At 35.0% G+C, this 27,631-nt stretch overlaps 3 protein-coding genes across 5 annotated transcripts; 2 read left to right on the top strand and 1 right to left on the bottom strand.

Annotated features, from left to right (window-relative positions):
• Window positions 1-791: 791 nt before the first annotated feature.
• LOC109180717 (bifunctional endo-1,4-beta-xylanase XylA-like) lies at window positions 792-3,507 on the top strand. 2 transcript variants are annotated; one of them, XM_019330435.1, is made up of 3 exons: window positions 792-1,081; window positions 2,005-2,821; window positions 2,888-3,507. In XM_019330435.1, the coding sequence occupies exons 1-3, from the start codon at window positions 985-987 to the stop codon at window positions 3,147-3,149; spliced, it is 1,176 nt and encodes a 391-aa protein (XP_019185980.1). In that variant the 5' UTR covers window positions 792-984; the 3' UTR covers window positions 3,150-3,507. The 2 variants fall into 2 exon arrangements, with proteins under 2 accessions (XP_019185980.1, XP_019185973.1); XM_019330428.1 differs by having other exon boundaries at window positions 795-1,081; window positions 2,005-3,507.
• Window positions 3,508-4,609: 1,102 nt separating this feature from the next.
• On the bottom strand, window positions 4,610-8,885 carry LOC109180706 (glycosyltransferase-like KOBITO 1). Of its 2 annotated transcripts, none has more exons than XM_019330416.1 (11): window positions 8,462-8,885; window positions 7,724-7,873; window positions 7,543-7,595; window positions 7,139-7,247; window positions 6,898-7,032; window positions 6,742-6,786; window positions 6,249-6,436; window positions 5,979-6,120; window positions 5,757-5,803; window positions 5,414-5,504; window positions 4,610-5,281 (listed from the first exon to the last, which is right to left on the bottom strand). In XM_019330416.1, the coding sequence occupies exons 1-11, from the start codon at window positions 8,801-8,803 to the stop codon at window positions 5,003-5,005; spliced, it is 1,581 nt and encodes a 526-aa protein (XP_019185961.1). In that variant the 5' UTR covers window positions 8,804-8,885; the 3' UTR covers window positions 4,610-5,002. The 2 variants fall into 2 exon arrangements, with proteins under 2 accessions (XP_019185961.1, XP_019185967.1); XM_019330422.1 differs by having other exon boundaries at window positions 4,610-5,284; window positions 5,417-5,504.
• An 8,355-nt stretch (window positions 8,886-17,240) lies between these two features.
• Window positions 17,241-23,226, top strand: LOC109180691 (ubiquitin carboxyl-terminal hydrolase 24-like). Its single transcript, XM_019330394.1, has 7 exons — window positions 17,241-17,643; window positions 18,718-19,353; window positions 19,436-19,623; window positions 20,163-20,407; window positions 20,555-20,700; window positions 21,789-21,965; window positions 22,728-23,226. The coding sequence occupies exons 1-7, from the start codon at window positions 17,629-17,631 to the stop codon at window positions 22,914-22,916; spliced, it is 1,596 nt and encodes a 531-aa protein (XP_019185939.1). The 5' UTR covers window positions 17,241-17,628; the 3' UTR covers window positions 22,917-23,226.
• Window positions 23,227-27,631: the final 4,405 nt, after the last annotated feature.

Genomic DNA, 27,631 nt, shown 5'->3' with positions numbered 1-27,631 from the left:
AATATATTCTCAAATATATATATATATATATATATATATATATGTGTGTGTGTGTGTGGAGAGGGGGGGTGGTGTCATGTGTATGTATATATGTATGTTAAAGAAAATTAATACCCAGTGCACACATGCAAATATGCAATACACGTTGCCTATTGAGTTCATCATGACTTTTTTTTTTTTTTTTTTTTTTGAAAATGAGTTCATCATGACTTTACTTTATACATTTTGTAATTATTGTCATGGATAAAATATATTTAAAATTAAAAAAAAAAATTAAAATTAAAATTGACTATGACATATGATTGTCTGTCACGATTAATTGTGCACTTGTAATACATGTTACCTACTGGGCAAATTTCAAATTATAGATACACAAAATTTTGTATTTAATTATTTATATGCTCCGTATTATTTTGTAGTTTAGGAACAATATTACTCTGTAGTAATTTTCTTTTCCTATAATGAGTATACTTACGATTTTTTGTGTAACATTTTTAATACTAACTAAATGAAATATCTCAATATATATATTTAAAAATAATCTCCTAACTAAATTAGTTAAGTGTTGATTTGATAATTACAATATAAGAATTTGAGTTTTAATATAAGTGATTTATTACCTTTCGTGATTTAAATTTCGATTAAACTCGAAAACTACAAATTCCCAAATTCAACAATTTAGGTTTTTTGTGATGCGATTTACCTTCTAAATAGTTTCAGAGTGCAAAAGTAACTACAGAGTATCGAAGTATGTAACATGTTCTTGAACCTGATCGAACCGTGAACAACTGGCTTGTCGTATATTTCCTATAAATGCTTCGCAAAAACCCCATTTGTCTTCTCTCTTCCGCCGTTATGAACCTCTTTCTGAATTCGTAGCATCTGCGCAGTGGCTCCAGAAGTGAGCAGGCTTTGGGATCCTAGATCTTGGAACCCTTCGTTCTGCAGGCACTACCTTGCGTGCCCTCACACCCATCACGTCAGATGGGCAAATGGAATCGGAGATATTTCCCCAGAAGGAACTACAACTACCAATACCAAGATTTCCCTCCGGTTGACTTCGACGCTAAGTTTGATTCCGGTACCTTTCTTCTCATTGCGTTTCTGCGGTTTCCGTTTTCTGATCTTAATTAGTGGCGCCGTCATTCAATTTCCCGCGTTTGATTTCCTGAAAAATGGTTTGAAATCGGCACGTTTGTGTGATAAATTTAAATTTTGCCTTGCTGGGATGGACGTGATGTGATGATTAATTGAAAAAAGATTGTAACTTTATTGCTTTGTTTTTTGTTGCTTATGTGCTTGTATGAATTGCATTTTGTGTGTGGTGAAAGGGGCAGGATTGGGGGGCTGTTGCCAGAACTTATACTCTTTGCTCACTGTTCTATTGATTATCATTGTTGTCTCCCAGATGTAAATAAATCTGATAGGTCAACATAGAACTCAGAGAGAATGAAATTATGAAGAAGTTGAAGATGAAATGTTCAGGGGAACCATATTTTGGAGGATAAGTTTACTTCTGGGAAAATCATTAAAGTTTGTATATTTTCATGGTATCTGAGTCTGGGTAGAGTCACAATATTGTAGAAATACCTGACAAAAAGGATCACAAGGAGGGAAGTTTTGTGTTAAGTGTGCTTGCACGTTTAATCTTTGGATTGGTGAGGGGAGTTAGCATTTCACTTGGAATTGTATATCTGCAGCTCTATGGTAAATAATTTGTTGATAATGGTTGCGATTTTTAGGCATGGAATCGGAGAAGTATATATACAAGGTTCTCTGCCTATACTATCACAAACCTTTTCGGTTGCTGATTTGTGGAAAGCTTGTTTGTTTTTGTTGCTGTCATTTAGGGTGGATTTCTATTTTCTACCATTTACCGAATGGGATGTATGATATTTATCTGTTTGACTCGTGATAACGTTCATTTCAAATCTAAATGTGTTATGGTATTTTGTGACCTTGTAACTATGGCTTCTAAATTATTTTTGTTTCCAAACGCTGAAGCTATTCAGGAGAATAGTGTGCCCTCATGGGAGATAGAGTTCTGCAAGTCCGTGGGGATTCCTTGGAACAAGGTTATCTATACAAAGGAGTACATTTCCTGCCATGATAGTGTGGTTAAGTGGGACGATTCTGCAAGTCAAGAAGCCTTTCATGATGCCAAAACTAGATATTGGGCTAAGACTAATGGCGTTCCCTTTGATAATCCTTTGCCTGATCCCTGTAAGTACGTTGATGATGTTGATTGGAATGCAACGGTTGACCCCGAAATGATATTGGATTTAGATCGAGATTTCTTCAATCCTGACGAATCAAATGTCAACAACTCAGAGGATGTTTCCGGATGCTCACTATCACACGATAATAAAAATCTTAATAACGGTGAGAATGCTTGGGAGGTTGGCTATGGACAGGGGAATGGAACTCCGGAAGCAGGACAGGGTTCGGGCGAGTGGAGTGAATCGAAAGTTTCAAAAAACGTGGGCGATCCGTGGGAGGAGAGTTGCACAAGAACCGGAGGGCCTTTCAAGGGCACTGGATGGAGAGGCGGTGGAAATGGCTCTTCATGGGGTTGGAACCCTGGGCACAATGCCCCAAGCGGCCTCGATAATACTTGGAACAATTCTTGGAATCATGATAGCGGGAATGCTGGGTGCACGAGGCAAAACAGAAATGGTTCCTGGAGTCAAAATGCATGGAACGATAGGGACCACCCTGGGCACGGGGCGCCAAGTGGCCTCAACAATTCTTGGAATCATGACAGTGGGAACGTTGGGTGCACAAGGCAAAACGAATGGGGCAATAACAAAAACGGCTCCTGGAGTCGAAATGCATGGAATGATAAGGATCACAACGGTTTCCAGACTCGAAATTCTTGGATCGACAGGGATCACAAGCCATGGAATTCAGGTAACCATTGTGATCCTAGGGGAAACAATTGGAAGAAGTCGGGGTTTCAGAGTAATCAGCCCACGTATTTTGACCTAGAAAGATCTAATCCCGGGAGGGAGTCTTTCTATGGTGGTTCCAGGAAGAGGGAAGGCTCTTCATACCATACTTCAACATTCAAAAGTTCGAGGTTTCAAGGAGGTGAACAGGGAGCAACTTACACCTGGAGGGAAGTTAAAAACTCAAAAGACTATAAATGATACAAAACACTTCATGTATAAAAAGAAGAAATCTTGCCTGGGAGAATGACACACCCACCCTTTATCTGTCTTATTGCCAATATACTTAAATGGGCTTTGAGCCATTTGTTTTGACTGTTAGGAGTAAAGTTTATATCATCAGTAACTTGCATTCTTTTTGTCAATGGAAGTTTTTTGAGGTCACCTGTTATAATATCAGGGACTAGTGTATAAATGTATTCTTAGTTAGTGTCCTGTATTCAGTTGCTTATTTTGGAAACAAGCCAACTGGTCAGTTGCTTCCTGTCCTAACTACCTGTCATCAGACATCAGCTTTATTCTTCTGTTACACTTTAAATTACAGTGTTTGTTTCTTTAACATAGCCTTGAATCAGGTATCTGCTTTTTTTTTTTCTTTCCCAATTTGAGTTTCTCTGCTTTGCTGTACCCCGGGCCTGCTTTAGCTTTCAGACTTAACATCAAACTGTATACGTTTGTGAACAAGGAGTCTAAGGCCATCCCCAATAGTATTTTTGGGATGATTTTTGAGAAAACAAGGATGATGTGAATGAGAGAGAAGAAATGAGATACTTGCATGAAGAGGGTTTTTTGGTCTGAAAATATGGGGCCCGCGGAGAAAAAGTTGCGCAACATCCAACGCGCAGCGTATGATGAGTTTTTGGTCTGAAAATATGGGGCCCGTGTCGAGAAAAAGCTGCCAAACACCCAAGGAGGGGTTTTTGGTCTGGAAATATGGGGCCCGCGTGGAGAAAAAGCTGCCTAACACCCGTGCGTTCAGCGCAGCGGGTGCGTAAGATCTTCTGTTTCGCACCGGGTGCGTAAGATCTTCTGTTTCGCACCGGGTGCGTAAGATCTTCTGTTTCGCAACGGGTGCGTAAGATCTTCTGTTTTGCAGCGGGTGCGTAAGATCTTCTGTTTCGCAGCGGGTGCGTAAGATCTTCTGTTTCGCAGCGGGTGCGTAAGATCTTCTGTTTCGCAGCGGGTGCGTAAGATCTTCTGTTTCGCAACGGGTGCGTAAGATCTTCTGTTTCGCAGCGGGTGCGTAAGATCTTCTGTTTCGCAGCGGGTGCGTAAGATCTTCTGTTTCGCAACACCCGCGCGTTCAGCGCAGCAGGCGCGTAAGATCTTCTTTTGTCAGATCTGCTTTTTTTTTTTCCCTTCTCTTCTCTCCTACAAAAACTCTTTAGAAACAGCAATTGTGGAGGATGCTCTAGGAATCTAGGATGCTCTAATCCAAAGCAAAACCTTCACAATGTTTGTAGCAGGAACCAACCCCCACTATAGTTGTACTCTCATTTTGCCAGAGAAATGGCAGAGAGGTACAAGCAACAAAAAGGACTTTAACATTTTTAAGCTTTTAGAGTACAGCATGGCACTGTAGAGAATTCCTTGTACCTCAATTCATACCCATTACTCATTAAAAAAATTTGCAATCATCACCACTTTTATGCTCTTTGAGGTAACACTGAAAAATGTTTTTACTATAACTGCATTTAACAAAAGTTACAAAGCCATTAACTACTCAACTTCATTTAGAGCTCAAATGAGAAGCCAAATATGATACACCAAATACAAATCCCTCAAAAAATATTGTCACAGAATGACCACACTGGTTAAATGGTTTTTTTCTATACACAAAATGATGAGGATCCGATGTATTGGCGCAGTCATCGTCTGTCTCCCTTCTCTTCCATCTCTCCAACACATGTACATCTCCGCTTGGGTAAATGATCGGGAATAGGTATAGATCGAGCAAGTATGAACGCCATCCATGGAACTGCTAAAAGCTTAAATCCCGCTCTTTCCACTACAACACGAGAAGAAAGCAGCAGCAGCCATGCACGGAGAACATATTATGCTTCAATCACGGTTTCGATATCCATGCCTGGGGGAGACAATGGGGGGACAGCTGGCTCGTGAGATTCGAAGGGAGCCATCTGTAACGTTTTCCTCGCTGTCACCTGAGAATCTTGGCTCCGACCAATCTTTCTCGACGGAAGTGACTGAGAGGCGACGGCTCTTGATGAGTTGCCCTTCTCGATGGACGCTAGAAACTTGTCCTTTGAGAGACTTTTCTGAGCAGATGCAATAATAGTGCCAAATACACCAGATTCTTTCAGTCCTTGGATGATTGCCTGAATAACAGAAACGAGAAAATAATTATATTACGAGACTCATTGTATCTAAAATACCAAGTGAAAAGCTCAATTAGATAGAACATCATTAAAAGGTTGGGAATAAAAATTTCTGAAGACAAACAAGCTCACCATGGGAGCATAAATCCGAGTCAAAATGCCCTTCCTCAATAGTTTCAAGTTAAGCGTTTTATCTGTCCAGACAACATGTTCACGATACCTGAAACAGTAAAAACAATTATTTTAAACATTCAATACTCGATATATTCCAACAACTATAGTTGGACAAGTGTAACAATCCACTCTGGATATTGTATCTATTTTTTGTTAGGTAACCATCCACTCTGGATATCGACTGGAAGGGGTTTCTCTGTTGACAAAACTCATCACAAAACAAAACCCGTTTGGGGGGTGGGGGGAGGTATTATAGGAGGCATTGAATATACTTCGATAAATTATATTTAGTATTTACCAGTTCAGCATCTCCTCCTCTGTTGCAGTTGAAGCAATAATGAATGCCTGCATCATATTACAAAAATTATTTAATTTTAAACTTACAGGATAAAAGGCATCAACATAAAAAAGAATACCAATAAGAATTTCATCATAACAATAAGCGCATGTTTTTCACACACACACACACACACACACACACACACACACACAAGAGAAATAAATGCAAGGAGAAACTCACAGATCTATCGAATTCCAACATGAAGCAGCGCTTAACGTCCTCCTTTGTAGGCTTGCAACCACATCGGTCTCGTCTAGAGGTCAAATCTGAGAACTTCGAATATGTATAATGGAGAACAGCAGCCTCTTCCAATTTAATCTCACTGCCATATATAACATGAAATTAATCCATACACTGATACACAATTTAGACAAATATGCAAAATAGCAACAAATTGAGAGAGCAAAGAAGTTCAGAGCATGTACTGATGAGATCATGAAGAAAACATACTTTGGAGTTTTCATGTAATTGTGCCACCTGTGTGCTCCATTGGGACGAAGATGCTCTTGTATACGAGCAGCTGATTTCCCATTACCATAAGTCAAAAAGTAGTTTGGATTGCCACGAGTTGCTTCTTTGTACATTCCAAAATATGCATCCTTTGTTAGATGGTCGTAATTCTTCTTGAACATTGAAACCTATTTTGGACAAAATATGACAGAAAAATTTTGAGTCCCGTCATTTTATGCAAACATCATGGTATGAAATTATGAATGAAGCATATATCAAACTAAAAATTAAACATTTTGAACCAGCAAAATGCTAGTAATCACAGATTTAGGTGAATAGCAACTATTTGAGATCTCCTATTCTCCTGGGAGTTTTGCTTCATTCATGCAAGAAACTTTTCATCAATAATGATCATTTGGAAAACCAGCAATAAAATAACATATTAACATATTCCATTAGGTCTCAGAAATAATGAATTCGAAATATAGATTACCTCTGTAAAAGGATCCTTAATATCATCTCGTTCGACACTGCTCTCCTGAACAAAAGAAGTACCATAGTGACAGCAGATTAAAACCTTTCTTATTTCATTATCATCTGATTTATTTCATTATGTCAGTTTTGATTGATTATATTTTGAACAACTTACATAATTTGGAAATACAACCATATCCACATTTGATGGCACATCGTGTAGTAATTGTCTCAAAGAGTACTCACGAGCACCAGCTGGGTGTAGTAACTCATCTGTATCTAGATGAATTATCCACTCAACACCAGCTTCCTGTCATGTTAAAAAATTTTAGACTATTACTTAGAACAATGTTTAACAACTGTTTGTGAGCAGAATATCTGACTGGAAAGAAATGTGAGAGTATAATGTTCTGTACCCTTGCCATCACAATAGCCATCTCCATGTTAAGCGATTGCTTCACAAAAAGCTCATAATTGCAAGGTTTGTAAAAGAAACTTGACAACCACGTTTCATTCCAGATCCGGCTACAACATAAGAACAGAATATGCAGTGAATAGACATCAAAAGGTGCATATGTGAGAATTCCATGCTGTAAATTCCAATATTGCAGAACTGAATACTCTAAAAAATTTATACAATCAAACATGTTTTCAATGCACTTTCCAATGTTTCTCTCTCACAGTAGCCATAGCATGAATAAAAAGCAGTAACTTTGTTTGCCGAGTTTTATCCAATTATGCATTATAAATGAAACATGAATGAAAATGCATTAAAGTGCAACAATGCAAGCTTAATTTAATTCATAATATTGAACCAAACCTCTTAGCCTGTTGCTCCTCTAGCTCTTTGGTTCTGTATACTACTTTTACTCCCTGCAATCAATACATGATATCCATTTTCCATTAAACCATGTATTAACAGACCAAAAAAAAAACCAATAACACAAATGCAAAACATAATTGAGAAGACAATGAAACAGAAGTAGATATTATAAACTTACAGGAATGGACTCAAGGACTTTGGATACTGTAGGTGATGCTGCCTTTCCTTCCACAAAAAGTAGAAATGTCGATACACCAATAACTTTATGATAGTACATCCATGGAAGAATTTGGTCTAAGCTACCCGAGGTACTTGTGGTAATACATATCTGCATATTCAGAAACAGAACTAGGCCTTAGATCAATAAGGCAAGATGCATTCACTATTTCATTTCAGATGACCAAAGATCTTGTACAGAGTGCACAAATCAAAAGTATGATCAGAAAACTCCCCCAGGCACAAATATAAGATCAGATAAAATAAAAGATCACAGAATAAAAACTAAACCAGCATGAAACCACATAGACAACTTCAAATTTCAAGCTTTTGATGGTGCCAAAAGAAACCCATAGTCAATAGTATCTTTTGGTAGAAAGCAACATACTGTTTTAACCTATAGTTATACTCCATCCACCATTTTTTCATGCTAAATAACTAATTGCCAGTGGATGCCAAAAAAGCAGAAGGTAAATACTCCATTACTCCCCAATAAGTTCTTTTATATTTACCAGAGCTCAAAAATTATGTTCTTATTTTCCTATTTTGTGTATGTACTCATGTGCAACTCTAGTAGTCCACAATTCAGTTCCAACTTTCAATACGACAAACAACCCCCCCATTAAAGGCAAAGAAATCTCAAACCCCAGAGCACCACGAAAACGACAACCAAACAAAAAAAGAGCAGAAAAGATCAGACCTTTGGCTTGAGATCTGATTCAAAATTGAACTTCCAGTCCCTGTAGTAAGGAAAAGTCGCGGAATTCCGACGGCCAAGCAGGGAGCAATCCGAGGAGTGAGAGAGGTGGCCCACGGTGGCCAGAGGCGAGCTGTCCATTCCCGGAAACTTGCGCGACTCCTCGGGGGACCACCGCGAGATTGGATCGTCGACTCCCCCGCCGCGCCATTGGAGGACGAAGGCGAAGAGCGCCAGGGAGAGCGGCAGCAGAGTAAGGAGGAGAAGTAACTTAGCGGCAAAAGAGGCGGCGGCGGAGGCGGAAGACGGTGGTTGGGGCCTGAGAGAAGCGCCGAGACCCGCCATGGTAGACGGGGAAAGACCGAGAGGGATGGGCGAAATGTGCTATGGACTCTATAGACTATAGTGTATATATTTTACTTGTTAATACTATGAATCGATATGCACTAAGTTGAGTACTATAAATACATAAAAATGTTTTTCATTATAATTCTCAAAATTTCAATTTTTTCCCTTTTTTGCTATGGTATGTACTATGTAGCCCCACAAGATATGTACAAATTGATTTACTTTTTATATGAAATTTAAATATTTTCTTTGTTTAATAATTATATTGAGTGATCGTCATAATAATAGTAAGTATGTATATTAGATTATCGATAAAAATAGATGAATTTTATGGTTAACAAGTTTATTAAATTTTCAACTATAGTAATATTTTTATTTTATAATATTCGATTTTAATTTTTTTATATTTTGGCATTTAACATTTAGTAATGTTTCATTTAAGTGTTTCGATCTAAAATATTATTTCCCGTTTTAGTTAAAAGTATCTAAGATATAATTTTATATAAATTTTATACCAAATTTAACCAGATTGCATGGGAAGATACTTTAGATATTTTGGACTGAAAGTCAATTTTTTTTTTTTTTAAAGTTTAGCACTAAAAATGAACAAAATAAAAGTTTGTGGTAAATGGTATTTTAATCAAAATAAGAAAAGTGATAATTCATATAAATTATGTGGTCAAAATAAATAATTGTGATAGTCAAAGCAAGTGAGGACTATGATATAGGTCATGATTGGATATGACACTATAAAGGTTAGAATCCTACTAGAAGTATGTATGAAAAAAAAAAAAAAAAAAACTCAAAATGACGGAAAATTAGAATTGAATCTTTGTGCGCACATAAAGACTATGAGATGATCGTTGAACTGGTTACGTGACTTGCAATTTATCTTGTAAATTAGTTCGACAAAATTGATATCATATAAGTTTTTAAATTAAAATTAATAATAATTTAACATTGAAAAATAAAGGATGATAATAATGAAGATATTACTCCGTATTCCGGTGAATTTGAATAGGGTAGGTAGACAATACTATACAAGTATGTATTAACTTCGTAGGAATCGAAGGGACGTGTATCCATGTAAAATAATAATCTTTACTTTATGATTTATAATTAAAAAAATATTTATAAATTAAAATAATCACAACATTATCTAATATTACTAGCCATATGAACATATCATTGTAGTTCTTTATTATTTTATATATCTCATAAATATAGTAAGTTCAATCCATCTTATACTCAATATACATTGTCTAACAAAAAAAATACATTAAGCTCAACAAATATATATTAGAGATACAAAATAAGAGAGACAAATATAATAGAAATTACATTTTTAATACTGAAAAAAATGACTTATTCGTTCTATTAATTATGAGTATATTATAATTCCTCAATTATTAGTATAGCCTCAATGACATAATTGATTAACTCATCTTAATCGTATCTTTATAGGATCAGTTGTGTAATCTCTCAAAATTCTAGTTGCTTTAAGTATAAGCGTCAATGATGTTTGACCGATTCTATTATTGAGATATTATATTCGCTATTAACTTGATAACGGAAGAACTAAGGATTTGTTTAGAAACTTAAGAAATGACTTCTGGAAGTCATTTTATAACTTTTTTCCACTTTTTGCTATCAACGAAAGTTACCCATTTTGATCTAGGGAAAAAAAGAAAAAAAAAATTATTTGGCAATAAATACATTCTGAGATTTTTTGTTGGTTGGACAAGTTTTTTCATTGAAAATATTTCGCTTAAAGTGATATATATATATATATATATATATATATATATATATATATATATATATATTTGGTTCATGGAATTTATTTGTCATTGGAAAATGAATTCTTCAAATTTAAGCAAAACAAAATTCTGTGTGGGACATGTGGTTTTATTTTCCCTGAAATATGGAAAGAAAATGATATGATTTGACTATTTTATCCTTATTTTCTTTCTTAATTATATTACTCTTATTAATTTGTAGGTATATATAAGTCTTTATACTCGTTATTCCTTACAATTTCAAATCCAACCAAACAATATAATTAGGGTGTGTTTGGTTCATGGGTTTTGCTATCAGGAAACAGGAATGGAAATTAAAGTCATTGTTATTGTTTGGTTGACATGTTTCTAGAGCACTATTATGGAATTTGATTATCTCTTCATTATAAAACTCATTCCCTAATAAAATAAGGGGTTCATTCCATTATTCTCCCTCCTAATTGGTAATTTGATTTTTAAGTTTGGATTATAATTTTGGATTAAGGCTCAAATTAGCCATTGAACGTAATGCCAAAATGCAATTTGGCCACTCAACTTTTTAAAAAAGTGCAATTAGACCATTCAATGTTGTAAAATCATGCAATTTGTCCCAAGTGACTTGCATTAGTAGGTTACCAACAAGTAATTAATTAAAAATTTTAAAAAGAAATTAAAAATTATTTTAAAATAAAAGGAAAAAAATGGATGCAGCGCCGACGGTGGTGTCGGATGGCAGAGGAGGAAATGGTGGCATCTGCTGTGGTCTTGATTAATGGCTGAAGAGAGGAATGGCGTTGTCTCACTGAAATCAGCCATCGTCAGACTGCGCAATACCTCTCTTTGCTAGAAAAACTCGCCATCCACCGCCACCTACGCTGTCTCACCGGAAACAGGGGTTGCGAGGGAAGAGGGAGAGCAGCTCGCCGCCATCGCCACCGGAACCATTACACCGGTGAAGACCCCACCTAGCCGGAACGCTGCCGCTGCACACCAGAGGATAAGAAGGCGCCACCAATAGAGCTCACAAACGCCGCCTATATCTCCGCCACCACCGCCGTCTGCCCGTCATCCATCGCCGGAAGGAGAAACTGGATGTCGCCAGATCTGCTGCCTTGTGCCATAGTTGCTGATGCTTGCCGGGAAAGTAGGGTCACCGTCCACTGCCGCCGAAATCTCCTTGTTGCTGGTCGAGAGACAAAAATGGATGAGAGAGAGGCGACCTCGGCTTGGATTTGAAGGAGAAAGGGATGAACAAAGCTAACTGAAGGTTTGGAGGATAAATGGTGAGTTGAAGGTGACATCTCCCTCTCCACGATCTGATTTTTTTTTTAATTTTTAATTAATTATCTGTTGGTAACCTGCCATTGCAGGTCACTTGAGACAAATTGCATGATTTTACCATGTTTAATGGTTTAATTGCACTTTTTTTTTTAGTTGAGTGACCCAATTGCATTTTCGCATTACGTTTGATGGCTAATTTGAGCCTTATTACTATAATTTTTAGATCTTTTTTTTTTTTTTTTTTTTTTTTTCATATTGGTGTTTTGGATATCTTTATATTAGAATAAATTGTCTTGCTTTTTTGTTTTTTTGTTTTTTTTTTTTTTTTTTTTTTTGTTTTTGTTTGTATTTTTAAAACCTTTATTCTAATTATAGACCATACATAAGTACATAACCAAACAATAATATTGGTAATCATTTCAATTCCACCATACTACCCAACATGCAAAACAATTTCACCAAAACTCATTACCATTACCAAGTATTTGATTCCTATTTCGTTTATAATTCACATGTGTGAACCAAACACACCATTAGTATTCCCAGTAATTTTGTTTCCACCAATCAAACAATAAAATACTGAAATACATATTCCTATTAATTAATTTTCAATGGAATTTCAATTCAATTTCTCATCAAATATTTTTTCACAAACCAAACGGCCCTTATATTTTTGAATTCGCATATCACACTCATTTTACTATGTCAATGTAAGAGTTGTTGAGCCCGACTCGAGTGAGTGAAAGGAATAGCAATAGAGCAAGTTCAACTCGCGAACAGTTGAACACTTAGGGCTTGTTTGGTTATCAGCGGTTAGCGGTCAGCGGTAGCGGGTTGTGTTAGCGGTTATCAGATAGCGGATTGTATTAGCAGGTTTGACCAGCAGATTGTATTAGCGGTTTATAAAAAAGTGTTTGGTAAAATTAGCTGTTTAGATTGGCGGTTAACATGTAAAATGACCACAAGGATATACATTATAATTTATAATTTATAATAATAATAATAACTTTAAAAAAAAAAAAAAAAACGAAAGAAGGGAGCAGCACAAGCTGCTCCCCTCTTGTATTCCCACCGTCCCACATCGGTGGGAAAAGTGATGGAGCCTTGAGGCTCCTATTTAAGGAGCCTCAAGGCTCCACAAATTTGTTGCCCATCCCAGATGGGCAACATTGAGGAGCCGTTTTGGCTCCTCAAATTAAGGAGCCATTTCGGCTCCTCAATCAGTTTTAAGGTTGTTTTTTTGTTTTTTTTTTTTAATTAATATATAAACAGGGGCGTTTTGGGGAAAATTTAATTTTTTCCAAAACGCCAACCCCAAACGCTGCTCCTAGCAGCGGTTTGGAGCAAACCGTTGCTTCAAACCGCTGATAACCAAACATGGTTTTTTGGCATTTTGACTTCGTCAAAACGTCAAAATGGTGGATTCGCCAAAATTTGGCGGATCCGCCATTAACCAACCAAGGCCTTAATTATTTTACGCCAATACATGTTGTGAAACTAGTCGTACTTGGCAATTCACGAACAACATATATACTAAGGTTGTCCCCTCGCTTTGAAATACCTTTTATATTACCTTTCTAATATAGTTCCTCCATACACACTTAACGCCCCAACTTCACAAAGATGCTCTCTCTCTATCTCATAACATAGTGTGAATCTATGAATCCCTTGATCGAACAATATATGTGTTCTCTAACTCTAATGGATTAAGTCATTACACCACCACTAACCGCAATATGATGATTTTATGCCATATACTGAACTGAAAAGGAATTGACAATAATTGAATTCATGACATCATAATATGAGAATTATACTTCTTTCTGTTGTAAGAATATCAGAATAGAGAATAGAGAGATCAGGGAAGGAAGGCCGGGGGGGTTTCTCATTCATCGGTAGAATTCATATACAAAGGTATCACCAATTATAAGGTAATAACAATACATATAAAAGGTAGTCACCTATCAATTACAACTACTATCATATATATAATAATGTCCATATTAATATTTACAACACTCCCCCTTGGACATTATTTGACATGATCTTGCCTTGTAAAATTTTGCTAGGAAAACCCTATGGGAAAAACCTAGACAAAAAAGTATAAATGTATATATTCATGCCTCGTTAAAAACTTCACTAGGAAAACCACGTGGGAAAAACCTAGTTGAAGAAAAGAGTACATGATATTTGTAAGAACATATTTTGTACTGATTGCCTCATTAAAAACCTTAACTTAAGAAAACCATGTGGGAAAAACTTAGTTAAGGGAAAAAGAGTACAATCATAAGCCTTCAAGGCATAATCGATATAATCTTCAGGATTTTGGGGTTTGTCTACTTAAGTAATTGCTTTGCAACATTTCCCCATTAAATAATTATATCATACTTATGCCTCATTAAAAACCTCACTATAAAACCCAGTGGGAAAAATTAGTTGAGGAAAAGAGTGCATGATGTATGTGTATTCTTGTTTTAGATTAACTGCCTCATTAAAAACCTTAGATTTAAAGAAAAACCCGTAGGGAAAAACTTAACTAAGGAAAAGTGTACAGCCGTTAGTCATCTAAGACACAATCTTCAGGATTGATTCATGTAAAATGATACTCCCCCTCAAGATAACAATCTTTAATCCCATACATTAAATTTCCAAATTATATAGAGGAATTTTGTAAATAAATATATACAATTGTCAATTGAATAAATATACTCTATAATAATCTCGTGACTCTTCTGGAGTTCACGTGGTATAATATTAATATCATAGTATCTAGTCAAAAGGATTTCATTATATATCCTTTTATTGACCCTCTATGGGACAATGGGGTAAATATAGTACAACCAGTTTTGAAACTTGGCATTATGGAGATACAAAAGTAATAGCCAGTACTCAAGTAGCCATTATATATTTGTTTATCTAAATATCCAATCAAAATCATATATAGGCTAACTGGTGTATAAAATTCTTCAAGCAAAAACTCGATCTTTAAGTCAAGATAATACTTAGATTTTTCTAGCCTTTTATTAAAAGGGCTCCGCCTTTAGACATGAACTGATATCATCAAATTGTTTAGGTATTTCATTGATGTTTACACTATCAAAATTAACTGAGATAATGAATAAATAAGTTCATTATGAACCCTTTATCGAGCACATAATGGTACATATTATTCCTTCTTCATGAGGATAATAACTCCATTCGCAACTCTTTAAAGAGTACATAATGGCACATAGTAAATACATATTCCTTCTTCGAGAGGAAAATACTCGGTCAATTATTAACTATTTCAGGTCCTATAATTCTATAAAGACCTTAAAATTTTAATGTGCGATTTTCACTTTTCTCATTTTGAGAACTTAAAATCCTTCGGGGATTTTTGAATTTAATATTAGTTGCATATCTAATTTATTATTCTGCCAATGATGTAGCGGAACTTAATGCCATTTATCGTGGAAAAATATGTTTGATTAAAATCAATCAAGGGTATCTGCGTGAACCCATAAGACTACAACTCGCTTTATATCATATCACCTCATTATTCTTATTTCTCTTTCGTGCACACACCCACTTGTAACCTTCGGGGTTAACTCTCAACGGTGTATTGTAATAAAGAGAATTATTAATAATTAGCGAGTCGAGCTATGCCTTAATTGCTCCTTTATACGTTAAATAGTCATGGCACTTCCGGTGCATAACTCTGGATCCAGATTATCATATAATGGAGCAATTTGTACAGGCTATTGTGTTGTCGACAACTATAATACTTTCATAAATCTCTCCCATATTTATAATAGTTTATGGCAATATTCAAGTCAACCAGATTCTAGACATTTCCCAGAACTTTTCAGATCACATCTGGTTGTCCTGCATCCCTAGTATTATGTTTGTTTGGTGCACCTATAAACTAACTAGGGTTTTTCGTCATCTGGACGAACGTCTCAAAGACATAATTATTCAAGGTATATCAAGAGTGACAATGTTTATTTACTAGATCTAGTATAATGATTCTTATCTCTTACACATATAGATCCCCTACAGTTCTGGCATCAAGGAGTATCGATAGATATATTTGGTCCAAATTGGGGATGGTATATGGACCTAGTTACTCTTTTATGATCAGTATGATCAATATATGTATTTAGCAGATTATTTGCTAATATCACAAATATATCATCTTCTGAACTTTCAGTTCAGTCTAACTAGTACATGGATAAAATAATGAAGATATTTTTATTCTATGGAATTTCTTGGCATTCTATTAAATTTGAACTCTTATCTCCCCCTAATGCCGAGAAACAATCTTCATTAATTAAGTATGCAGTCAGCGTACCTAAGGATATGTATATTAGTCTCATATCATATGCTCTTGGCATTAATTAATCAAGAGACTAAGGCTTCTTTGGTAGCCTTTTTAGATGTACGCTGTGGTGGTGATATATTGAAATAGACTGTGCACTATAAATAAAAACGCAGATAGGGAAATGTTTATTTTGAAACCATGTACTAGGTATAACAATCCTTGAGGGATTGGTTTGTGATATGCAGTGAGTTAGATTTGAATTTTAAACAAAAGTATATCCCCAAAACAGATAATTCAGTAATTTCTTCTTCACACATGCTCTATAAAGTACTCGTGTGGATAAGAAATTGTAGTATCTAACTCATTATGTTTGCCCTAAGAAACCCAATTCGTCATCCCATAATTAAAAATTGGGTCTCCAAAATGTAAAGATTATCGCAACATAATAAGTTGTCAAATGTATATGAAAATTACCACAAGTGGCATATAAAATCAGATAGGGCAAGCATACACATTAAACAAAAAGAGTGAAACATTCAACAATCTTAGGGAGATTAAACGCCAAAAGAAGTATTAGATGGTGAAATATTATCAAATATTAGCAATTTTTTTTTGCTTCAGGCAAACCAACATGGTGTGACTCACTTTTGGCTGTTAAGCACATAGCATTTTTGCATAGTAGCATAACATTAAAAATAGAAGTTGCAGACTTCATTCACGAGTTCATAACTAAGGATTTAGACCAAGATGTGACAAATAAAAAAATTATAAATGTAAGAATATCAGAATAGAGAATAGAGAGATCAGGGAAGGAAGGCCGGGGGGGTTTCTCATTCATCGGTAGAATTCATATACAAAGGTATCACCAATTATAAGGTAATAACAATACATATAAAAGGTAGTCACCTATCAATTACAACTACTATCATATATATAATAATGTCCATATTAATATTTACAACACTTTCAAAATTCATTCCGCGAACCAATCGTGTTGTAAATGATTTTACCTAAAATTTTGAACACCCTACCAAACGCCCCCTAATATAACCTAGGGAGCCGAATCCTAATCATCATCATCAGAAGTAGCAGTATATCCTTTTTACATGACAAACCTAAACCCGAGCCGCTGAATACTTCATCGCCTCCATCTCCATAAACGCACCGCAAGCCGCAGCACAAAGCTGGGAATTCAATCGGGTTGGGTTTTGCAGCTGATGCTTCGATTGGCGATCGGATCGTCGGCCAACAATCTCTGCGACGACCGAGCATTCCTTCAATACTCTCTTCGTTTCTGTCTCTTCAGTTCATGTCTTCTGTTGATAGCACCGGCTATGCAACAACAAGGCCTCCTTTTCAGAAACTACCCTTAGTTTTCCGCCACTTTTCTATGCACCTGTCTTCATTACCTGATCGTAATAATAAAAGTTGTTGTTTGTTTAGTTCAAGGCTCTATACGCAACATGAGTGATTCTAAGGTTAGTACGCTCAAGTTGCTTTGTTTTGGCATTTTAAGGATTTGGGAATTTGTTTTTCTTGCTTGATTGCGTGAATTTTTGAACAAGTTCATTCCTTTGAGATGTTTTTTATTCCACAAAATGTATACTTTTTAGATTCCATGTATTGTTGATAGTTATCTTTCTCTTGGTGTTAAAAAGTTAGGAAGCAAAACATTTTCCATATAAGATGCATAGTTATGTTTTGCCGGTTACTATTTATGTTAAAACTGGTGGTACTGGGCAATAGCCATTATGGGATTACTGCCACTCAGTTTGGCAGATGAAATTTAACACCACTTAAAATGTTGAAGAACTTGTGAAGTTTGCCTTAAGAGGGCGTTTGGTACTTTCTCATCAATTAAATTTCTAGGAATATATTTGATGGAAATGGGAATAACTTTACTGGGAAAATTAATTAGCATGTTTGGTGTATTACAATTAAATTACCTGAAAAATTAATTAATACATTTGGTTCATAAGTTCATTTAAACTTTCCCAGATAAATTTTTAAAGTCTCTAATATATCCTCTCTATATAAGAGATTTTTAACATGGCAAGTATGGCTCCAAAAGGATAAATATGTAATTCAATAAAGTTGGCAGATGGTATTTAATTTATATTCTTTGACTTTTGGTTTGGAACTTTGGATTCTGGACTATGAAATATTAATTTCGAGTTCTGTCTACTTTATCAGTCTAGCAAGATTTTGTTGGGAATCAGTTTCAAAGCTGCTAGTCTAGTCAATCTACTGTTCTCTTGTATTGTGATGTGTTTTTAAACCCGTTGGTGGATCTATTAGGTGACTATTTATTCATTGTTTTTTATTTTATTTTATTTTCATTTCTTCTTGCTGTCATTTTAGTGCCATCAATTTATCAGTAACAACACAGACTATTCTGATGTGATTTTAAACCTATTATGGGTCTATTAGGTGATTACTTATTAACTCTGTTTTTACGTTTGTTTCTTCTTGTTCTGTTGCTATACTGTCATCAATCTTTTGTTGGTACTTTCAGTATTTTTATTCACGTGGAAGTGAAATACCTTTTGCAGATGCTTTTATTTGGTTCCTTTACTGAGGATGAAACCAAATCATGGTTTACACAGTCATCTGGAAATACTGAAAAGAAGACTTCTGACAAGAAAGTATCACAGGATGATTCATCAAAACCAGCCCCTGAATTATCATTTGGCAGTTTCAGCACTGCATCAATCATGCAGCCTGGTTCCTCAAAAGGACAAGAATCCCATAGCACTCACGAGGAGAGAGCCAGGGGTGTTAAGCCAGTGGCAGATATCTCTTCAGGGGTTCTTCAACAAAATGGAGGGATTCCCAATGCAATCACAAATGGAAATGAAGGATCTCCAGTGGTCAAGAATGTCAATATTACCAGTTTGTGCATCTCTGAGAACCAAAAAAAAGCAAGCAGTCAGTTCCATAAAGCAACCTGCAGTGATGTGAGCTCAAATGGAGAAAATTCAAATGGGATGATCAATGATTCAGCAAGGATGTCATACTCTGAAGATCTAAAGGCATCTGATGGGCCGCTGCATATTGGTGACTTGCTACCTCGAGGCTTAATCAACTCAGGGAATTTATGTTTCCTTAATGCTACAGTGCAAGCCCTTTTATCCTGCACTCCATTTGTAGAGATTTTGCAAAGGCTGAGGGTTCGTAATATTTCCAAGGTATGCTCTTTCAATCTTTGCCCTTCTCTTCATGAAGTCAGCATTGGTCAAGAAGTAATTTTGACCTTAATTGTATGTATAGGTTGAGTATCCAACAATAGCTGCATTTTCTGGATTTATTGCTCATTTTACCATTCCAAGCTCTTCAATTGCTACGAAGAAAGATGTGAATGATATTGAAATTGGCATGCCATTTAGTCCTACTATGTTTGAAATGGTTCTGAAGAATTTTACCCCTGATGTGCCAGCTACTTTCTCAGGCAGGCCAAGGTGTGTATTACTTGTATTTCTCAATATTTTTTCTTTTTCTACTGCTATTAAATCTTTGAGTGATTGTTTGTTGATTGCAGTTTAAGTCACTTCTCTTACTATGGACTTGCAAATTCTTGAATGCAATGAAAGTTTTAAAAAATTATTTATTCTTCATTTTCCTTCTTTTCATTTTTGTTATCTCTGCCTCTCCCATTCAGTCCTCCCCTTGCCTCCACACCCTGCTCTCTGGTGGCATACATAAGACTTGGAACTTTTTTTTTTTTTTTTTTATTGACATGATGTATTTCCAGTTGGATATGATGACTTCACAGTGGACTCTTTTCTGCTGCTGCTCTTGGGAGAGAACCTAAAATAGATCTCTGGCATCTAACTGGATATCTAACTATGGGATTTGGGATTGAGATTTGCTAACGGTTTTGTATCCAAAGTCCCCATTGCATTTTTGTTTGTTTGAGGATTTAGTGGAATTTCTTTTACTTTGTACCAGCGTATATAAAGTGCAATAAGTTAATGCTTTGATGAGTTTTACTCGACAGACAAGAGGATGCACAAGAATTTCTGTGCTTTATTATGCATCAAATGCATGACGAACTACTCAAGCTTGAGGGGCAATCAAATTTAGATGGAGGAAAATCATCTCTTGTTTCTTTAGAAGAAGATGATGGGTGGGAGACTGTTGGCCCAAAGAACAAGTCTGCTGTAACAAGAATGCAAAACTTTGTTCCTTCACAATTAAGTACAATTTTTGGAGGACAATTACGAAGTGTTGTGAAGGCTAGAGGTAAGTGTATTTGATCACTTCCAAAGAGAAAAAAAAAACACATTTTTATATCTGCTTTCTGTTTCCTGGTAAATTTATTGAAAAGCAAGCATTTTTTTTTTTCTAGCCAGCCTTTGATCCATAGCTTTTGCATGCATTCTATGACAGGGAATAAAGCCTCTGCCACTGTTCAGCCATTCCTTTTACTCCACCTTGATATCTCATATGAAGCTGTACATACTATTCAAGACGCTCTTCATCTGTTTTCAGCCCCTGAGACACTTGAGGAGTACCGAACATCACCAATGGGGAAGGTAATATTTATTATTGTTTTTGTTACAGTGTTGACTTTTATTTTCTTTATTCTCATTACCTATGTAGAGTGATTCAGTTCATTTGCACAACATGGAATGTGTTGTCATTATGTGCTTAATAGATCCAGAATTTTGACTTGGTGGGAATACATTTATTTTTATATTCCATAGATATTTTTCTTAGAACTGAGTGGTGATGAACTACCACAAATTACCCATGCTTAATTGAATTTGTTACAACTATGTATAGTATAGTATAATCTTCCAAAGTTGAGTTGGGGCTAGTGTGCCCACTTGAATGTGCATAGATCCCCCTGAAAACAGCCAAAGTTGCTTTTGTGAAAAACTGTTTTCTTTCATTGCATTTTTTATGGTGCATTTACTGTTTAGAATTTTTTAATTCCTTGTGCTTCTAGGAAGGTTGCCGCTTCTCTTTAAAATTTGGTGTTAGAGTTGTGCTTAATACCTGCCTAAATCAACCAACCAGCCTAACTGATTATAAATTTCTGATTAATCTTTGTTATCATAAAGAAGGATATTGTTATTGCTGATTTACATTTCCAACAGAATGATATTATGACTCATCATTTAAATCGTGGATCTATTAAAATGTCATGACTGCAATAAAACATGCCAAACACAAGAAGCCACGAATGAAGCATTCTAATAAGAAGATTTTTTAATTTTATTACTCCATATTAGTTTTTATTTTTGAATGCTAGGAATGTGGGTTGTTTTCTCAAACAACCTTGATGTAACAGTGGACATATTTTGCATGTTTGGTGCTAACAGTGTTTGAGTCTACAAGCCTTTTCCTTAGGTATATTGGTTGTGCACAGGGAGCATTACTCATATCTTGGGATTTAATTGGCTACAATAGGAGGAGCTGCAAGAAAGCTGTAGGACCTTTATTCTGAAAAATAATGTGCTAAAAATGTTCAGTTGGCTCCTTTTTATTTTTCATATTTTTTTTGCTGAAGTAATCAACAATCAAGTTGCTAGTTTTGTCTCTCGTGTGCACCTGTTATTACTTATTTGTGTCTTTAATGCTTCATAAATGATGCGATCGTGTATTACATACTTTTCAGGCTGAAATAGGGACTGCCAAAAAATCTATTAGCATACAAGCACTTCCCAGGATCATGATTTTACACTTGAAGCGGTTTGGCTATGGAAGTCATGGAAGCACCAAATTGCATAAACCAGTGCAGTTTCCACTTGAACTGGTGATAAGCCGTGATTTACTTGCTGCTTCAACTAATGAGGTAATATTCCTTTTCTTGCCCGTGAAATAAGCTCGCTACATATGCTGTATTGGCGTAATAAAAATCTCTACCTTGTATATGGCATAATAGCCTAACCAAAGGAATTGCCTGTCCTTGCTGGCAAAATTTGTTCTCTAATCCAATATAAAAAATTAGTCAACACTGCAGTGAGTGCTAATAAATTATTACGAGGAAGAAAAAAACAATGTTGGTAACCTTATAGACAACATAATCTTTGGGTATTACTTTCATTCTACAATCTAATGAAAGCTTTTTGAATGGTATTAATTATTAAACTATCAATCAAGTTGGAAAGTTCAGCTCAATCGAGTCAACTGACAGTCTGACACTTATTATTATTATCATTTATCATAATCATAAAAGGCGAAGTCTCTGCCAACCAATTTTCCTCAATGCTCAGGGTGGATGAACTCTGTTACAACTAATGATGGAGTTTATTACACTTTGATTTGAAGTTTTTATGAAACATGGGAGTATATTATCTATTTCTATATGTTCCTATTAATCTTCCGGTCTGGTTGGACATGTCCCTCGTAATACCGAACGGGAAGGGTAGTGTAGAGACTTGGTTTTCAAACACTCCCTTGATTTCTTTAGCATATTGGATGACATTCTATGGTGATTGATACTTTCACTATGCTAAACTGTACTTTATTTCTCTCCTTTGCCCCCTCCATAGTGCACAAATTCACAAGGGCTATATTATTTGTATATTCATTCGTTTTATTCACCATGGTTCAGAGTCGGAAATACGAGCTAGTTTCCACAATAACCCACCATGGGAGGGAAGCATCAAGGGGACACTATACTGCTGACTGCCGCTACCCTTGTGGGAAATGGTTACGGTTTGATGATGCCACCGTTACTGCTGTCAGCACCATCAAGGTGCTGCATGACCAGGCTTACATTCTTTTCTACAGACAAATATAGAAGATCAACGACAATTACACAGTAACAATACAAGGAAAAGAATGCATGCCGATGCTGAGGAGTACAAACCAGGTACTTGGCGATTCCCAAAGTGCAGTGTCTACTCTATCTCAAAGATATATGATGAATTTAGTTAACACTTGTATTTGCTTGCCTACAATCGAATGAGATATATTATCCAGTGCCTGTTAGGAGACAGATTTAACATGTACTAGCAATTTTGTTACTATTTATGTATTGAACCTTTCTATTCCTTAAAGAAAACCATGTCCCGATTGTGACCATCCACAACAGTTCTTGCATTGAAAAACTGAGAAATGTCCCTTGTCATTGTCTTCATTGTCCTTTCCTGAAATTCCAATCGACAATTGTTTTAAAATGCAGGTAGAGAAGTCAAAAAGTCTGTGTTCTTAGTTCTATCCCATCCTATCTTCTCAGGAGTTAAATTATTCTTAAATTTCCCAAGGTTCACACCTTGATGACATAAACAAATACATTATAGGATCAATAAACAAACGAGGAGTTTGAAAAAGTATGAGTAGTCCAATATTTTATATTTTAGCTAAATAAAAATGATTTCTTTGCCGGAAAGTGATTAGGCTAGTTGTCTGCAGTCTGCACTTTCCTAATGGTCCTGCAGTGTTTGTTAAAGAAGTGTGGAGTTGGAAGCATCCCTTGCACGTCTAGTTTTCTAAAGCTTAGTTTCTTAGCAATTGTCTGGTTACGCGTTTTTGTCTCCCTCCAGAAACATGGGGTCAACTTTGGGTTTGATTTTGTTCCTCTCTGTAGTATTGAAAATATTATTTTGAGTGGGATCTACTAATGATTTGAATTTGGTGGAAGTTGGGGTGAGGACTAAAAAGTGCGAATTAATGCTACCCGTTGATTTGAGTCGATGACAATCTGGTAAATATGTAAAAGTGCATTTGATGATAGGTAAAAGTGCAACTGTCTTAAGTGTATTTTTATATTTGAGTGGATATACTTTGTAGTTTATTGTTATGCTTAGTAGTGCACGTCTATATTTTATTTTTAATAGAAAGACTAGTTTTCACCTAATGAGTCCTTGACATTTTTATTTTTTTAATAGAAAGACCAATTTTTACCTAATGAGCCCTTGACATTTTTGTGAAGATTACGTTTGCACTTTTTATAGTAAAAACCAATTTTTAAATAACCAACCCTTGGATTTTGGACTAGAGTGAGTCTGGATTTGTGTATGTATGTTTTCATTATTTTTTTGACGATTAGGGAAACCCATAGCTGCTACCCGAGGACGTGAACCAAGTAAATTTTACCTTGTGACTTAAGAGCCTAGGTTTGTCATAGCTTTCCGGTTCAAGCCTTATAATAGGCTGTTCCTATTAGGAGTTGAACTTAACTTAAAAGTTAAAACTCTGAATACTAAGTTAATGGTTCGACCAACTTTGTTGGAGTTGTCCTCATATTTTAACATTTTAACAAGTGTGAAATATGTTGTTAGAAAATTCTCTTACATGTGCACATAGAGACATGCAAATGTTTCTGTGTGCAATCGTTATACCGTGCACCGCGGTGCACATAGCATTGTGTGCCCCGTGCCTCCCAAAAGGATGTTTTGTTAGGTTGTGTGGGGAGTTGATGCGGCAGAGTGCATGTATATTCTGTTATATAATTATGTACATTATGCTATACAATTATGTACATTTTTTAATATAATTATGTACATTTTTTAATATAATTATGTACATTTTTTATATACAATTATGTATAGTTTTTTATACAATTATGTACATCCGAAACATGAAATTTATGTGTTTTATGTTATATTAGATAATGTGTATTATTTTTTCAAAAAATAGTATGTGTATTTTGTTATACAATTATGTACATTCTGTTATGCAATTATGTACATTTTATTATTCAATTATGTACATTTTCAAAACATGAGATTTTTTAAAAAAGAAATTAACAGCCAACACACGAAAAACAGAATTTTCAAAAAAGCAAAGTGCAAAACGACGTCATTTTGCACCGGGCGCACAATATGCACGATATAAATTTCCTTCTGTGTGCATCCGCATCGGAAATTAAATATTTCCCAAACAGCGAGTCATGAGGGTGGTTGTTTGGTCTGATCACACTGAATATTTTATATTGCTGAGTGGTGTGGTTAAGCAACTCTTACTTTGTGTACGTTTGTTTTGCTTCTTTTCTTTGAGACGAATGGGAGAACTTTGTTTCTTGTTTGCTTTTTGGCCTTTTGAGTTGTCTGTGGTCCACACATTGGGATCCAAACTCCTCTTTATTCTCCTTTCCTTCTTCTTCTTCTGCATAGGAAAAACTATGCTTTGCTTTATGACTTTTCTTCAATAGTTTTGCCCTTCTGAGAAGCAAATGCGGTCGGGGTTAGGGGTGTAAATTATTCTCAAGTTATACATCGTCTTTGAATGGATTAATTTCGCATCCACTCCAATCAAATCAACTGGAAAATGAGAAAAAAAAAGAGAGGCATATCTCCACTCATATGGCGGGCAAGTTGTCCAACTTATCCAAGAAAAGTATAAAAAAAGTAATTGCCCAAGAAGGGATGATTCAGCGGTGGACCAGACTCTCGAATGTTATGAGTTTGATTCTTCCAAACACTCTTCTGGTTAAATTTGTCTTACACGGTTTTACAAGTACATTTTACATTTCTTATGTGATTTACACAAGAATGGAGTTTACTCAATGCATACTTTTGAGTAGTGACTATGTTGGTATTTGGTAAATAACTATTAGCTAGTTTGACTAGTTGATAGCATTAGCTGATTGTAAAAAGATGTTTGGTATTTAGCTGTTAGCTGATAACTAATTACATGCAAAATGATTTTCTAAAAAAAACTGCTTTGAGTAGCTTTTTAAATTTTAACGTTTTAGATTAATAAGCTGTTACAAAAAGCTAGTTAATCAAAAACCTATATAGCTATTTAACCAAATCAAACAGTTAATAATGATCAAATAAGTTAAAATTAGTTGATAAGCTAAGTATGTTACCAAATATGGTGTATAAGTTTTCTTGTCAAAGTTATCTAATAATTTGCAAAATTCTAGACTAGATGGGTACAACAAGGAAAATAAAGGAGGGAATTAAATAATAATATTTTAAAAATTACATTATGACATAGTCTTTATATTCATTACTTGCTTGTAAATTGACTGATTTTACTACGAGTTAAAAATATTTATTATTATAAATGGATTGTCAATGCAACAACAACTCGGAAAATGCTTAGATGTAGTAAAATAAAAAATAAAAACAAAAACAAAAACAAACAAAAAAAAACAAAAATTAAGAAAGGACCATGAATTAGTGACATGCAAAAAGTATATTATTAAATAACTTTAAGAGGAGAATATAACATTAATCAAAGATATTTACACAACCAGTCCTTAAATTTATTATTTGAAATTACATAGATCTTTATGAGGTTTGAATTTTCATTGTAATTCATAGTAAGACAAACTCTTGGATAAGCACAAGTAATGGACCAAATTAAACACCATTGACAGTCTGACAATAGTTTAATGAAAACATCAAATAGAAAAAAAACCCTAAAATTAAGGGAATGATTCCCTTTTATTAGCTCATTCCTAGACAGAATCTTGTCAATAAACTACATCAAAAGCATGCAAATGGAGAATCTCAAGACAACTTCCCCAACCCTAATGATGGTTGGGACTTGGGGTTAGCAATCCCACATGCTTTCCACTGCTTTTCCCTTTGTATTCCAACTTCTGTCAGATAACTAACTCCTCAACCCTATCCATTTTTAAATTCAATTTTCTTTTATATATAAAATAAAAAAAAATCGCTAAAATATTACACAAATCTGATCTTAACTCTTACAATAAAATTTGTTAAAAATTTTTAAATCAAGAGTGTGGATATTATGAATAACTACTCTTGTGTATGTATAACTGTCGAGAAGAAAGGAGGAGTGAATCGTGTGTCTCACATAATTGAACAGTTGAACCACACACCACCTTTGCACTTTTTAACTGTTATATTCGGAAACATTAAGGCCCTGTTTGGTAAAATGACTATTAATTGTTAGCTGATTGTGTTAATTAGAGGGGATAAATAGTTGATAACATTAGCTGATTATTGAAAAATGTTTGGTAAATTAACTGTTAGCTGATAGTTGTTTGTATAATTTCTTTTCTCAAAAAGCTAATTGAAAAAGTTGCTTTGAGTAATTTTTTGAATTTTAGCCTTTTGGAGTTGCAAAAAGCTAATTAACTAAAGATTTATATTGATATTTTAACTAAATTAAACAATTAATAGTGGTCAAATAAGCCAAAATTGGTCTATAAGCCAATTTTTTTTACCAAATAGGGCCTAAGACTTTCTGAAAGTTGTCAAATATTTTTAGATCAAGAGTGTGGATATCATGAAGAACAAACTCTTACATTATTATACGATTTTTTTTTCCTCTTCCTCGGAAGAGGGAGTGAATCACGTGTATCAACATTTTACATAAACAAAACACCATATATTCTGTGCGACTGTCAACAAAGTAAAACGCTTAATTTTTTCTTATGAATTGATCAATCAGTTGAGTTATCTTCGAGACTATTACAATTATTTTTTGGAGGGGTTGGGGAGCACCAAGAGGAAGAAGATGGAGAAAAAACTAATTGAAACATATATATATATATATATATATATATATATACACACACAAGTATTGAGA

The sequence above is a fragment of the Ipomoea nil genome, unplaced genomic scaffold (assembly GCF_001879475.1).
Source record: "Ipomoea nil cultivar Tokyo-kokei standard unplaced genomic scaffold, Asagao_1.1 scaffold0188, whole genome shotgun sequence".
Taxonomy (NCBI): domain Eukaryota; kingdom Viridiplantae; phylum Streptophyta; class Magnoliopsida; order Solanales; family Convolvulaceae; genus Ipomoea; species Ipomoea nil.
Note: the sequence above shows the minus strand (reverse complement) of the source record. Positions and strands in the feature narration are given on the sequence as shown.